The sequence below is a fragment of the Anabrus simplex genome, chromosome 1, assembly GCF_040414725.1.
Source record: "Anabrus simplex isolate iqAnaSimp1 chromosome 1, ASM4041472v1, whole genome shotgun sequence".
Lineage (NCBI taxonomy): Eukaryota > Metazoa > Arthropoda > Insecta > Orthoptera > Tettigoniidae > Anabrus > Anabrus simplex.
In genome coordinates, this window is record NC_090265.1 from 962,697,734 (window position 1) to 962,714,622 (window position 16,889).

A 16,889-nucleotide genomic window follows, 5' to 3' on the forward strand; every position below is an offset into this window, starting at 1 on the left:
ATTTCTTTTCTCCCCTTTCCACTGTCTACTGGTGTCAGTGTTATGCATGTACATAAGAGTCAGTCTTCTTTCCTTTACTGACAAAGATTATACTGTACTATACTTTTTTACTATATATTCCTTTTCTCCATTGTGTACATTACAGAATATGTTCTTTCATACCTTGAATAGTTCATAGTTGAATACCTTTGTCATCCCCCCTTTTGAGAGTTGGTCACATAATATTTGCACATATCAACCAAGTAATAATGTAATAATGAAAATAACAAACCTGAATTAACATACGTCAGCCGATGATACACCATGAAAAACATTCCAAATTTCAACAGCATACACATGGCTATACGCAGGATTACCAACATGACAACTAGAGAAAGGATATAGGAAGCAGGCTAGGAAACCCTACAGAGGACGTGTTCTTACGTGGCATTGTAGGGAAAAAGACGTGAGAGCATTTACCCTTCATTCAAGTTTACTAATCATTCAAAAAATTTAACAAATTAATATTACAGCAATTAAAAGGATAACGTTAACCAGAAAACAAGATGAAACGAAAGACGAGATTTCTGTCCATGGTTCTTCCAAAATCTTGATAAAATGTTTTAACAACTTTTAAGGAAGGTGAGCAGAGCTTGACAATGAAATTCATAAGGGAACTTTAACAGGGATTATAAACATAATTACAACCATCTTACAAGCCAAGCAGAAAAAGATTTTACAAATTATTACTAATAGTTTACAAGGAAAATAACAACGGAATTTGAAATTGAATGCAGAGGCCTTTAGAGTTGCTGTCCTCCCCTAATACACATCAGCGAGAGACGCATCGCTCCACAGGCTTATCCTAAATTGACGCAGCACTACGGGAGGCAACCCAAATGGAAAAGTTAAAATTTACATTACATAAAAGGATAATAGTAAGGAATTGCCTCCAAAACAAAGGATATGCCTAGCTGACGAACTAAGGCATTACAAAACCAAAACGGTGAAAACCAGGATCTAAGGTAAACTCCGAAACAAATGAATTTACATAATAATTTAACATTCGAGAAAAGAAAACATGCTTACCCTGAGGTGACTGGAGCCGCTGAGCAGACCACCAAGAAGATGCGTCCGACCGTGAGGACGTATGAAAACCAAAGATGCGGACCATAGCTCTGCTACAGCAGAGCAGCCAAAGGCCGGAAATTGAGAAACACTAAAACAGCCAATCAGGGAAGCTACCTACGATTCGACCCCAAATTTTCACCAATCATTATGGCTGTTATTCCAGCCAGTGAAAATACCTTACCTAATATGGTAATGTGGGAAACACATTCTAGAGGTTTCAATTGTGAAAGTCGGCGATTTTATGATCGAAGCCTCCACGTGGCAAATACAGAGTGACACAAAAGATGGGTTACAACAAGCATACTACTGGAGATCTCCAGTACCCAAAATACAGTTTCTTCCAACACTCATAATGATTAAATAAATATCAACTGTCTTTCCTGTAAGTCCTGAAAATTCTTTAAATTCACAAAAAATTCACAACAAATAAAACACATATTTCATCAACTTCATCGCAGATGTCTTAATTCTTGTGATGGCGATTTTACCACAAATTTACATAAATACAGAACCAAGCAAAAACAAATATTTAATTGAATTCTTCAAAAATATCTGAGAGTTCCTTAGTTTTTCAGTGGCTATTTCACGACAAATTTTTAGCATAATGACAAGAATTAAATAATTCTATCCATGTTATGAACTTCTCAACACCGGCGATAACCTTCATAGTTGAATACCTTTCATGAACATTGTAACTGATGTAAATTGTGTACAGAAACAACGCATATCTACTTATATACTGTATATGATTTTCCAAAGAGTCATTCACCCTAGAAATTAAAATATATTTGAAAATACACAGTTCAAAAATTAGGGGAACATGTTTTTGAACGTATGCCATGCTCCACAAAACAATATCTCACACCCAGGTACATTACCAATTAAACCTTTATTCTTTACCATTGAAGTATACAAAAGACATGGATGGATTCACGTTCATTTTCAGAACGCAAACAGAAATGTCCAAATAGGGGTGAAAACAAAGTGATAACAGTCTTCCAGGGTGGATTTTCATCACAGTTGGAGAGCTTCAGTATGGTGTATGTCCTCCACGAGCATTTATCACAGCTTGGCACCTACGTGGCATGCTCCATATAAGTCGACAGAGGTCACGTTGCAGTATCAGGTCCCATTCTTCAATGAGAGCCTGTTCAAGGTCTTGGAGAGTATGTGGTGGAACAGGACGCCCACGAACACTTCTGTTATACCTATCCCACACATGCTCGATGGGATTAAGGTTGAGACTCATTGTTGGCCATTCCATCTGTTGATGTCCAGTTCTCGCATGACAGGTCATGCGATGTGCGCTACATGAGCCCTGGCATTGTCGTGCATGAGTACGAATTCAGGGCCAACACCGTATGCAGCAACCAATACATGCTGTAACAGTATCTGCTCGATGTACCCCATGGCGGTAAGATTACCACGGGCGACGACAAGATCCGTACGGCCAAAAATACTGATGCCAGTCCATACCATCACAGAACCTTGTCCGAATCGGTCGCCTTCCTGGACAATATTTGGCATGTACTGCTCACCACGGCGTCTCCATACGCGTTGACGTCCATCACGCTGTGTCGGGAAATCTGGACTCGATCTGTGAACAACACAGGTCTTCATTGGCAAAGTTGCCAGTTGACATGGGTACGGGCAAATAGAAGGCAAGCTGCGCGGTGTTGTTGCATTAAATGGGGCACTCGAACAGGACGTCTGGGTCGTAAGCTCACTTCTCTTAACATGTTCCTTAGTGTCTGGTCAGACACCACGACTCCAGTGACCCCACTGAAGTCTTGTTTCAGTTATCTGGCAGTTGCTGAACGATGCCACAACGCACAGATAGTCAGATATCGGTCATCCCGTAGGATTATCATGTGTCCACGACCTTGTCCAACCCTCCTCGTGAACTGGACTGTCTCAGTGTAGCGATTCCACAAGCGTTGAATAACTGACGGGCTGACATTGAGATCCACAGCAACTCGACGATAAGTCCACCTTTCCTGGATCAAAGTGACTGCCCTTGCAACTTGAACCTTGTTTAGATGTCTCATAGGAAGTGCTAGTGTACGTACAATGTTCTCAAATGACTGCAGTAGTTTGTGTGGCTCGCGACTACACATGGATGCACCGCTATTCCCTTTCTTTTCAGGGGTCACATGATAGTTTAATGCATGGCTACGCCTACAGATAGAGTATAACTTTGATTTGACATACCCTGAGTAGCTAATGTCTCAAGGTATGCTGTACGACTATTGGAACCCCATCTACCAAATTAATGTTCACGTACCAGATGTTACAAAACATGTTCCCCTAATTTTTTGAGCTGTGTATTTTCTGTGTCTACTTCCATGGTTGAATGGTCAGTGTAGCGGCGAGTGGTTGAGGGGATCCCAGACTCGATTCTGCCCAGCCCGGAGGTTTTAGCTGCATTTTGTTATTTTCTCTTACTTAGGGACAGTGTTTGTGTTTTGATAACCACTGCCAACTACCATGGAAGTACATTAATATAAAGGGCACTAGGAAAGGTTTGCAATGTGAGTGAGCGCTTTAGACTTTATCAAAATAATTTCCACCACACTCAATACACTTCTCCATATGTCGAAACCAGTCACTGAACCAACTCTGCCCCTTTTCTTTGGTTACATTTTCACACTCTTGATCCCATGCTGCCAGAAGCTCCTCATCGGATGCAAAACACTGCCCTTTCAGCGTCATCTTTACTTCTGGGAAGAGTGCGAAGTCACATGGGGCAAGATCAGGACTGTATGGAGGGTGATCAAGCACAGTCAAACCTGATCTGGCAAGAAAATCCATTGTTACATTAGCACGATGTACTGGAGTATTGTCGTGAAGCAAGAGCCAAGTGTTGATCCTTGACCTTGGACGGAGCTGCGTGAGAGCCAGGATGACCTGAGGCAGACAAGTCTCACTGTACCACTTCACACTAACTGTTCTTTGTGTTTCTAGCACAACCCGAGTCAGGATGCTCCGTTTAGTGAAGAATACTGCAATCATCCTTTTCTTCACTGACTTTGACTTTCGCACAGTCACAGGAGTACCCTCATCTTCAAACAGCCACATCTTGTTCTAGGATTTTGTTAGGACATCATAATAATAAAGCCAAGTTTCGTCACCTGTAATGATGCTATTAACGTTGTGCAAAGTCCCATTTTCAAACTGTTTTAGCATTTCTCAGCACCATTTCACTCGATGTGCCCTTTGTTTCTCTGAAAGTGAATGGGGCACCCAAAGGGAAGAAACCTTTCTAACATGGAGATGGTTGTGTAGGATTGAATGAATAGCTGGTGCAGGGATGTTTCCTCACAGCTTCAATGTTTTCCTCAGTCACTGATTCAGACGGTCGCCCAGAACGAGGATCGTCTTCAGCGCTAAAATTTCCGCTCTGGAACTCTTTGTACCAGTGGAAAATTGTTGTCTGATGTGGACAGTCTTTCCCCAGCACAGGAGTCATTTCCTCCAGGCACTGGTCAACAGTTAATCCACGAGCAAAATTGTAGCGGATAATTGCGCGATATTCACCTTTAGACCACACTGACATCTTCACTTGCTTTCAATCCCACTGCTTGGTAACAACTGGTGTGAAGGTTGCGCCTTGCTGTCTTCTAGACTGGTTTTCACCCCTCTTTTCATCCCTCACCATAACAGGGGTGTCCAGCCAACCATTTTTGCGTTTGCAAAACTTCCCTAGTGCCCTTTGTAGTCGACGTGGTCACGCACCCAGTGTCAATAGCTTGGTGACCATTTGTCATGGTAGCCATTATATGTGACTGAATGCAGAAGAATGTCACAAACCCCACGAACATAGAGATAACCATATACCCCACCAACAATCCCCCACCCCATCACATACGCCAGATCCACCTTAATACAATCAGCAGTGACAGTGCTACCAGAGGTGAGTCCCGCAAAAAAACACATTACTCACACATTCGTCCGCACTCTCCTTGTTCATGAATGATCCCTAGAATGTCTTTCCTGGAACTTGTTTCTGCCTTAAAGTATCTATATATATCCTTCCATTGCTCCCTAAAATTCATATGGCTGCCAATTTTGTTTGCCATCATTTTATCCTTAGCTGAATTTTTCACTAAATTCAATTTCCTGGTAAGCTCCTTCAATCTCTCCTTTCTCCTGCAATCATTCCTAACTCTGCAGGACATTCAGTTATGGAGACGAAAAAAGGGTATACAGTTTACAAATGACTAAGAATCGAAGTTTATAGAGAACATTTATTAATGAGCATTATGAAACGTGCATATTGCCTAGATGTTGGACATTCTTACGATGTCTGTAAACACAATTGTAAGTAACTGACAGAAGATTGAGGATATTTCTCTGCCAGAGGAAGTGGCCAAATGAAACACGTTTGTAAAAGCTGAAAAGCAAATCAAAGTCACCTCCGGACAGGCCATGAAGGCCCTTGGAGGAGTGGAAGGTAAAGGCTTCCACCATTGTTAATCCCGGCACGTGATGGGGTAGAGTGGTTAGCTCTATGCCCAGCCACTTTTGCCCCCAGGAATTAACCTGGTACTCATTTTTGGTGTAGGATGAGTGAACCTCAGGGCCATATCCACCTCCGGAAGTGGAAATCTCGTTTCTTAAATTTTATGACTTCCTGATGGGGATTCGAAAACCACGACCTTCCGGGCGAACCGAGCCTGCCTTTACCGCCTCAGCCAGGCAGTCCCTCGTTTGTAAAAAAAAAATCCAGATATAGATTATGTTATGTCTTAAACAATCTTTGTATCGGATAATCCTGTTGAGGGAACAGTGGTTGGGGCATTGGGATCACATTTAGCCATCAAAACGAGATTATGTAACTTAAAGGCATCTAATGGATGGCTTGAGTGTTTAAAAAAAGAAAAGGAATAAACTACTGTACAATTCTGAATGTTGGAAGGCTGGCAGCATCAATATCACTACTGTACAGATTTAGAAAAATACAACACTGCCGGAAATCTTAAAGGACTTTAGCCCTGATGATGTTTTTAATGTAGATGAATTGGGCTATTATTCCAGCTTCAAGGTTGTGAAATGCCATGGAGGTAAACTCAGTAAAGAGAAACATACAGTACTATTTTGCTGCTCCAAGAGTGGTACAGAGAAATTGACACCGCTCATAATAGGGAACTGGAGGAATTCACTCAGTTTTAAGAATTATGTAACTTTCCATGCCTATATATGGCGAATACCAATGGTGGGATGACATCATCAGTTTTTGAGAACTTCTTGGGATTACTTGTCGCCATAATGAGAATGCAACAGAGGAAAATCATACTGTTCATTGACCGCACCCGATTGGTACATCTTACTTGAGAAATGTATGTGTAGTATTTCTTCCCACGAACTGTACAAGCCATCTCCAACAGCTGGATCATGGCATTATCTGGTTTGTGAAGCAGAAATATAGGAGGATGCTTGTGCAGAAGAGCTTGACTTTCCTGTAAAGTGATTCACATCAAATCTCAATTTTGGTTGCGTGCATTTCTTAAAATGTGCTTCGGAATCTGTAAACGAGACCACAATTCAAAACTGTTTCCGCAAAGCGGACTTTGTTTATTCAGCCACTGATGGCATTTAAATGGAAATAATGGAAAGCACTGATCATATGGATGAAGACTGTAGCCAGCTTAGGAATGATGTAAAAGAGGCAAGTTTTATCTCATATGTTGAATTCGATGACAATGTTGCTTCCTGCGAAGTGCAGATGGCAGACAAAATTCATGTCCAAATGTTAAACTTATTGGTTTAGTAGTTTTTGAGATAGAGGGCCATATTGTAAAGAAAATGTCAGTTGCCGGAAGGAGATAAAGTTATTCAATATGAAATTCTTGCACAGACAAACCCTGATATACAGACCAAATTCTGATATGTAGACAACCAAACTTATGTTAACGTTACAAAAGTAACAATGGAGTTTACCCTTCAAGGATTATTGAACCTACAGAGGTTTCAATAAAGCATGTCCAATTCCAGAGTTGAGTGGCTCAGCATTTTAGCCTTTAGGCCACGGGGTTCCAGGTTAAATTGCCTGTCATGTTATGGGATTTTATCTTGAACTGATAATTCTTGCAGCTCAGGGACGCGGATGTTCACACTCTCTCCAGCATTCCTGCAAATCCCTCACTACACACATTATTCTCCTCCACAAGAACATGCTGTTTCTCATTTGTGGCAGAGACCACCCGCCGTCATCAGAGGATCGGCCTTACAAAGGCTGCATCTGACTAAATTTGCCACAAAAAAATTCACAATTAATTAATACAAGCATGTTAGAAACCAGATAATGTTTAACATAGTAAGCATAAAACAGAACTCTGCATTCTAGAATGAAGTTCTTAACACATGATACACCAGTTTAATTATGAAAATATGTTTTTGATGGAAATCTAAAAATCTCAGTGTTTTCTCTTTTTAAGTATTGGAAATGATCAAAAGAGTGTCAATTCATATACTGTTTATAGAAAGATAGGAATGTGCAGTGGAACACGTAATAGGATAAACACTATGACAGGTCACTGTGGGAAGAAGGAGCAATAGAAAGAGGAGACAAAGTAAACAAAAAAACACCAAAGGACAAGAAAAATATCCATATCTACATCTTTTAGCGTCTGTTCTAAAATTAAGTGGCAGAAGGCTGCATCACAGGGCAGTCGCCCAGGTGGCAGATTCCCTATCTGTTGTTTGCCCAGCCTTTTCTTATACGATTTCAAAGAAATTGGAAATTTATTGAACATCACCCTTGGTAAGTTATTCCAATCCCTAACTCCCCTTCCTATGAATGAATATTTGCCCCAGTTTGTCCTCTTGAATTCCAACTTTATCTTCATATTGCGATCTTTCCTACTTTTAAAGACACCGTTCAAACTTATTCAGGGGCCGATGACCTTCGATGTTAGGCCCCTTAAAACAACAAGCATCATCATCATCATCAGCAAACTTATTCATCTACTAATGTCGATCCACGCCATCTCTCCGCTGACAGCTTGGAACATACCACTTACATGTTACAAATCTCATGTTATGGTCCGTATTGAAATGTACTTAAAGTCAAATAATATTACTAGATAAATTCCACCTGTTCAATACATAAGAGTTTTTTTTATTAAAATTTAAGAGATAGTACTTAACATATTAGATATAGGGACATGTTTCACCCATAATGAGGGCATCATCAGCCTAAAAATCTCATACCTGAAAGAAAGATAGATCAGGATCCTGATTGTTCTTATACGTAAATAAGAGGATATTGTTTTAGGTAAAAATGTGTATAAAATGACTAGCAAGTAGAATATAGTACTTATAAGTACTCTTATGACAAAGTCTTATAATCAATCCTTATTGTAGATCTTTATGAATGTCTTGTTTTTTTAAAATGGTAACAAGTAGTTAGTTAAAAGTTCAAAAAGAATACGTAAATTGCTGCGTTGAAATAAAATTTGGTAAAATATAGTGCGCCGGGCTGAGTGGCTCAGACGGTTAAGGCGCTGGCCTTCTAATCCCAACTTGGCAGGTTCGATCCTGGCTCAGTCCGGTGGTATTTGAAGGTGCTCAAATACGACAGCCCCGTGTCGGTAGATTTACTGGCACGTAAAAGAACTCCTGCGGGACTAAATTCCGGCACCTCAGCATCTCCGAAGACCTTAAAAAGTAGTTAGTGGGACGTAAAACAAATAACATTATTATTAAAATATAGTGCCTTATTCTGGAGATGGCGTAAGGAGCTTATAATAGCTTAATATTTAGGATAAAGGTCATTCTTAGTGGTACTTAAATTTAAATCCAATGTTGAAGTTGTTAATTTTATATGAAAAGATAATACGACAAACTTCTTGAAGCACTTAGGAGTGAGGACAAGTACTCGTCAGAGACATAGCTATTTTCATAATTAGCTGGTAGACGTAGTTTCACTAGCATAAGCTATTTCTGGTTGTGACTGTTTTATAATGTCTTAATTTTGCTGCTATCGATAAGCTTATTTTATTGTATGTAGTCTTGGTGATATAATTTGCTTTGTTTAATTTATTTATTATTATATACCAAGCTGGTTTCTCATTAAGATTATAAGTTATGATTTCTGTTAAATACTTAAATTTATCAACATGTCGGTTTGAGAGAAGAGTGGTACATGGACAGACAGAAGTGGAGAGTGCTCGTAAACCACACCCGGGCAACTGGAGTGGAAAACTGATGATGATGATGATGATGATGATGATGATGATGACTTAAATTTATCAACAATTTTGATTTCTTGCCCATCAGTTGTTATTTTATTTACCAGTGGGGCATGTGTAAATATGATCAGAGATTTAATTTGGTGTCAAGTTTCCAGAATATTGTTGGACAATAGAGCAAGGTCATCAGCAAATCCTGAACAGTTTGAACGTAAATTTTGTTTGGAGCTTCCAACTTTTATGTTCTTTGGGTTGACCTTCTACCATTCCCTTATTATAAATTCTAATGCACAATTAAATAGTAATGGTGATATAAAGTCTCCTTGTCTCAAACCTGTTTTAATAAAAAATGGTTCAGTAATAATAATCATAATAATAATACACCTTTGTCTCTTCCATTCACCAACCAGTATTTTCCCCTGTGGATCAGGGTGACAGAATAACATCCACAGTATCCTCTGTCTGTCATAAGAGGTGACTAAAAGGGGCCCCAGAGCCCCTACCTAATAGGTAGAAGTGGTACCGGTTTCGACCCTAGTCCAGGTCATCATCAGCCTCATACATAGACTTGTAACTTATTATTAAATAAGAATGCAATTCATTACATTTCTTATTCTTTTGTATTGAATAGGTTGAATCTCTTTATCAATTATTTCAATTTTAACTGTAATATTCTTCAATACGGAACAATGAAACTTTTAACTTTAAATCTACATGCACTGCTATCAAAAGTAAGGTAAGTATCCTTATCTCCTCATTCTTTTGCTCCCTTTCCCCACATTGATCTGTCATTGTGTTCAACCTTTTATGTGTTCCTTTTTGTATTCCTATGCATATATGACCTAATTTTCTGTGTTTAATGGTCTTATTCCCATTAATCATGGAAGAAGGAAATTGCCTCGTACATAGTCTTGAATCCAACTAGGCAAATAGATGTAATTTTTCTAATGCCTTCTTTTTCTTTACCAGTACTTGTATCATATAACATAATTATCATGTACACCATTGTAACTTTGAATTCCCTTTAGTCAAGTGAATTGTCTTTGTTCAGGTGATAGAAGTATTGCTCCACAAAGACGTCGTCGATTTCTACGCGACCAGAAAAAGATAAGCAGTATGCATGCAATGTTTGAGGCAAAGAAGGCATCTAGACGTCAACAGTTGCATCAAGAACGTGTTCATAAGCAAGAAGCAAATGTGGTCATGTGTCGTAGCTACCGCATTGGGGACTTTCCTGACATTGAGATTGCCTATTCAGCCATTCTCAAACCACTTCAGGTTTTGGCAGAGGTATATATCTTGATGAAGCAATCACATCAATCAATGAATTATTCTCTGTGTTGCAGAGGAATAGTAGTGAGGATTAATTGAGGATTCATATTGAAGAGGTACATACATAACATACCGAGCTCGATAGCTGCAGTCGCTGAAGTGCGGCCAGTATCCAGTATTCGGGAGATAGTAGGTTCGAACCCCACTGTCGGCAGCCCTGAAAATGGTTTTTCGTGGTTTCCCATTTTCACACCAGGCAAATGCTGGGGCTGTACCTTAATTAAGGCCACGGCCGCTTCCTTCCCACTCCTAGCCCTTCCTTGTCCCATCGTCGCCATAAAACCTATCTGTGTCGGTGCGACGTAAAGCAACTAGCAAAAAAAAGAAACATACATAACATAAACATAATTCATAATGACTGACTTCTCCAGCCCTCAAATGTGGAGAAATTAGAAGTAAGAACAGCTGCACTTCATGAATGGGGATTATTAATTATCAGTCAACTCTGTGTCTACTGGCTGAGAAGTGCATGCAGAGAATCTTATTTCTGTTCATCTAATTAATGTTTTGAGTGATATTGCATGCATTGTGTTTGATTTGTTTCTCTGTAATTCAGCTCAGTATTATGTTGTCCAGTTGTTCTCAATTAATTAAACCCTGTCTAGAAGAAAATTAACACTAATTTAATTTTAAAAGGGAAGTATAATATGAAGACAATGACAATCACACTATGACTATGGTCACAAGGCATACATACATACATACATACATACATACATACATACATCATTATAAATTGTTATTCCTTTTAGTGCTCAGTCTGTTAGCCTTTACGAATTAACTGAGCTGCTCTGCAATCCTCTAACAAGTTCTGTGACCTCATTTAGTGCCACATCTCTTATCTTTAAATCATTAAAAACTTGGTCTAACATCATTGCCTTGTCCTTCCTCTGCTTCTCCTATCCTCCATGGCTCATACCATTTTTCTCGCAGGTGACTTATCCTTTTCCGTTCACCTCAGATCATCCCTCACTGAAGCTTGTTCGTGAAAACAGCCTTATCCATCAAGTTGAACTCTGCAGGACTTTAGGCTGAGCAGTGGTTGCTTGTTATGCCAGTGCCCATCGAGGCTGTAGCGCTATGAGAGGTGTTGCACGTATGTATAGTGTAGAAATGAGTTAATCAAACTAATCAGTTGTGCTACTGGGAAATAAAATAATGTAGAAAAAGTGGGGACTGTTAGTTGCCTCTGAAGTTTAGTAAAGGAAACATAAAACAAGGAATGGTTTAAGAAATCTTCACTCTTGTAGAAAGAAGAAATGTGATGCGACACAAGGTAACAAAGAAAGTTGTCAGTTATGGAACATTAATTTACTTTCCTATAACACCCACTCACCTGTAAAAAGCACACACACAAATTTTGAATTATTATTCAGGAAAAAATCACAAAAAGTCTGTTATGCTCAACGATCCTGAAATATAAGTATTACATGCCAGAAAACTGAATCTTAATGAGGCTCATTATAATTCAAGTTTCATTATGATACTTTGTTCTCCACAAATCAGAGTTCAGATTTTCATTATGATAAAACTGTTTGACCAAGTAGGTAAGGATAGCAAAATCAAACATTTTGGACACACGTATTAACATCAATGCACCTTCTACGTCCAATATTCCACAACTACATGTCACATTCCCGCAAATTCACCTCATCAGCTGTACAATAAACAATTTGTATTTGAAATAAAACTAGGTTACTATAACCGTCTATCAAAGCTTTGAAAACATATTATACCCTACAGGGCATAAATAACAATGCATAATTGAACTTACCTGCTTACCTGTTAATAAATAAATGCACCAGCCTAGCTGCAGTCGGCAGACGGTCGATTTCTAGGTTCTCGTGATGAGAGTATGGGGTTAGGAAATTTATACTGTTACCTTAAATTATGAAATGAGGAACTCAGTTATGATATATATTTTTACTAGACAAAGCATATTTGATTAATCAAATAAGCAAGAATTCTGTTATCACACTATCCTATTTACAATTGATCGCACTCATAGTGCCAAAAACAACTGCCAAAAAGGCGCATATTCATAATTTATAAGGCTACATTCAGTGATGACTTGGTGCTGAAGAATAAATCTGTGAACCAAACTCGCATTCCTCCTTAAGGAGTACCCATCAGACCTATAAATATAAGACATAATGCTAGGATCAGAACTGTCTCGCAGAAATAAAGCTATTACAATGGGTTCCCTCACATATTGGGGAAGTACACATACACAAATAGCAACTCCATCTGTTACAAGCTATGACTAAAATAAATCTACCACTACATGCATGTCTCTCCCTATACCACATAGAAGTATACATATGGATGCGAACTCAGGTCCATTAAGCAATTATTGTATTTACAAGATGTACTAACACAACTAATTCCTTAGTGCCATGATCATACGTAGGACACACCTCTATTGACAAGTAAAGAAAAACAAGAGAAAGAATCGCTGTCACAAATACATTCTTTGCCTGAAAAAGAAAGAATCCCTCATACCCTTGCCTTTTAAAAATGGTCGCGACCCCCCGTCGTGCAGGGCTGGGGAATGACCTCCTTGTCTCGCCAGTAAAATCTCCCCTCACTACAAAAAATGTAAACACGGCCGGCAGTGGCCCCATGGCCTAATTTCCGTGCACTCAGAACTACTTAACGAAAGGGCTTTTATCCTCGTCTACTCATGACATACCAATAGCCACATAATGAGTGAGGAATCACATCACATTCTATATATCCAACACAAGTAACAGGCCGGCATGGGCCTCATTTATAACATATAAAGAATTTTGCCCTGTTATTCACATAAAATATCACCGTCAATCCATATGATGTGTTCCTGGTAACCTTCAGGTCTAGGGTTCAAGCCCTTGCTTGGCAGAGTAAAAATGGGGTCGCAAATATTAATAACACAGCCTACGGTGTGGTTTCATTTCACCCACAGTCGATTAAATAAATACAAGCATTTTAAAAAATTCAATTCAGGCAGCATGCACACCATGTTACGCAGATATACATATCCTTCCCAATAGAGAGAAATGAGACACAATTCTGAGTAACCCTTAATTACTAGTAAATTACATCCAAGCCAGACACTAAGGAATATACTAATCTAATGCACACAAACAAGCTCCCGTAATACTATGCACTTCTTCCTATCACGTAACCTACTTTATATAATTGTTTGCTACAAAAAAAAAAAAACATATATGCCTTACATTTGAATATATGAAACCATCTTAATAAATAGCCTGATAGGCTGTAATCACGTTCCTTACTAATATTTACAAATTTAATCACTGTATTTCTGCGCAACAACCCCTCCCCCAATCCTAACACATGCTTATTGAGTATGGTTCACTTATCTATCAATTTGGAGACCTCTTCATCCCTCCATCCGGGTTGAACTGTGCCTGCTTAACCCATCATAGTAGTGGTATGGTCCTGGGTCGATCCTCTAGATCCAGTCTCCATGTGTAGCTCATTCATGATGTCTTCTTCTGTGAGGATGGCTCGTTGGTCGTCTTCTTGTGGTTGTGGCCGGAAGGTCATAACACACTTCTCTTGCACACGTCACAGGTCTTTACTAGAATGAAATATCTAATTTATTCACAGCATACCATCTCCCGATTAGTACTGGCTATCTGCAACCTCAAATTTGAAACCAACACTGAGTCATTCAAGGCAATTGTTACTATTTCATGCTCAACTGATCCAGTCTCATACGTCTAGCAGGAATAATACCGATTGCTTTGGTTTATTATTAGTGCTTCTTCTGCACTTTGCAAACTTCACCCTTACCGCTTCATAAGAAACTCTACAAATACGGCATTCTTTACCATCAATTAATTAGGCACTCGCGACCTCACTGCAAAGCATCTAAATATTATCATACACTTGAATTACTACCGGAAAGTTTAAAGATCTCCGATCCACTGAATCAGAGTTATCGCAACTGCACTTATTATTCACAGTCTTTGTCCTAAACAAAGGTTTCTGGCGTAAATGCAAGCAGACGCACGACATGCACGAGCAGAGGTCTTATCGTCGAATGAATCCCCTCCTTCCACATCTCTCAGCTCTTATAGGAGGCAAGAAGGCACACAACACCAGGGAAAGCCCCTGGAAACAACTTGAGTTTGGTATACAGCCAGTAAACAGTTTCCCACGGTAGTTGGCTTACTCCGTAGTTATTAATCTAATTATTTGTTAACAGCATTAAACGTATCGTTGGCTTCATAAAAATCTGGAGATAATTTCCATCCTTTTATTATCCTGGAAAACCTTCAGATAGAGGAGATATCGCTCAATTCCCGTGATGTGGTGAACCTGACTGCTCCCGCTTAAAATTATTGTTAGGGTGGCATGGTGCTTCCCCAAACAAATTCTTATCACCTTCTGAGTTCCCGCGTTCTATATGGCATCACGCCTTTACAGTTGGCGTCATGTTGCGCAATATTATTTCTGCGTTAAATATCATTTGTTAATAACTGAACAGAATGGTACAATATGACATTGTTAAGGTCTCTGATCCAGTCACATAAAATCAATAACCAAGTGCATGCGCTCTGCGCCTGTTCAGTAAACTCAACTGTCAAGCGACATCTCGACAGAAATGTATGAATTTTAAAAAATATACTCTTGTCTTAATTACTGCCATTATAGGCTTGTCGTATAATGTACTATTGTATGACCAGGCAGCAAGTGAAACGTTTCAGTTATTGGTTAAAGCCACTCTTCTGCACCACCTGTGCATTGGTTTGGCAACTCTCTCCTCCTAACCTCGATTTCTCAATGCCCTTCCAGCTTCCGAGTTCTGCAGCCCCTGCGGCCACATGCAGTTTGTAATTAGTAAGCATCCAGTACACAAGCAAGAGTGAAAATGAGCAAGAGAACAAGTTTTATGACATCCTTCAAATTGAATGTGTTGTAATATGCTGTAGAAAGTGGAGTGAGAGTAACAAGTTACAAATATGAAGTGCAGGCATATAATTCGTTATTGACGTATTCAGAGAGGCAAATTATAGGGAGCAAAAACCTCTGTGCAGCTTTCAGGTACGCCTAACTATTATCTGGTGTTTTTATCCAAATGTTTAATCCATTGATCATACATGAACATTATTAAGGATTTTTTTTTTTTTTAATGCTATTTGTTCGGGGCATCTACCTATAGTGATTTTTTTGCCCTTGCTTGCACCATGTGATATGAACTTGCATGTAATTGGAATGGAGGAAGTGTAGTGTGTTGAATGTGAGGAAAGGAACGTTAAGGATGACACAAACAGCCAGTCCCCAGGCCAGGGATATTAATTATTTACAATTAAAAACCCCTGACCCAGCTGGGAATCGAACCGGGGGCCCCCGGTGACAGGCGGACACATTGCCCCCTACACCGCCGGGCCGGACAATACAGTGCAATTGTTCCTTGACATGTTTTATACAATCTTATTGGAAATACTAGCTAGTTACTCAATGTGCTATTTCAAGTTGAAGTGTTGATACCACTTCATTTGAACCTTAAACATCAAGATCTCGAGCTAACATATTGTCAATAACATTATGGACTCTATACTCAACCTTTTATAAGCATTTAACTTCATTGATCATAACTTTGTAAGCATTTTTTTGTTCATTGTGTACTTTTTCTGATTGGACTCTCACAGTCCCCGTTTGATTTGTTTTAACTAGCTAATTCACCTTCGTGTTTTAGTCAATTTTATGTACTCAGTTCTGATAAATGTTTTATCCTGTTATTTGATTAATATAGTTGAAGATGATAAGAATTTTAAATGAGATAATTTTCATCATTATCTTAATTCTGATGTATTGATTACGTGATCTATAACTCTTATTTCTGTTAATAAAGACATCTCTTCCATTGTGAAATACTGCAGGTTGGTTTCCCTCACAAAATGATGACGCACATGAATATGCTTCGTGCGTGAGTGGAACACAGGATTCTCAGCCAATTTCTGTACTCCTTGATTGTCAATGTGCAGATTCATAGCTGGCAGTAGACTTTTACTAATCTCCGTGGATAGCCCTTGCAGGTGTTGAACTGGTACACTTCAATCACTAGCCCTTCAACGTGATCACAGCCATACTATAGCTAATAAAATCATAACACTTACTTTTAATGCAGAAATATACATTATTATTATTATTATTATTATTATTATTATTATTATTATTATTATTATTATTATTATTATTATTGTTGTTGTTGTTGTTGTTGTCGTCATGAACATGAATTTT

General features: G+C 39.0%; 1 protein-coding gene across 1 annotated transcript in view; it reads left to right on the forward strand.

The window, feature by feature from the left end:
• Nucleotides 1–16,889, forward strand: part of LOC136857637 (DNA-dependent protein kinase catalytic subunit) — an 873,484-nt gene that overhangs the window by 541,789 nt on the left and 314,806 nt on the right. Inside the window, exon 32 of the mRNA XM_067136445.2 lies at nucleotides 10,354–10,592. Coding sequence (XP_066992546.2) covers nucleotides 10,354–10,592 — 239 coding nt within the window. The remainder of the gene's footprint in view (nucleotides 1–10,353; nucleotides 10,593–16,889) is intronic.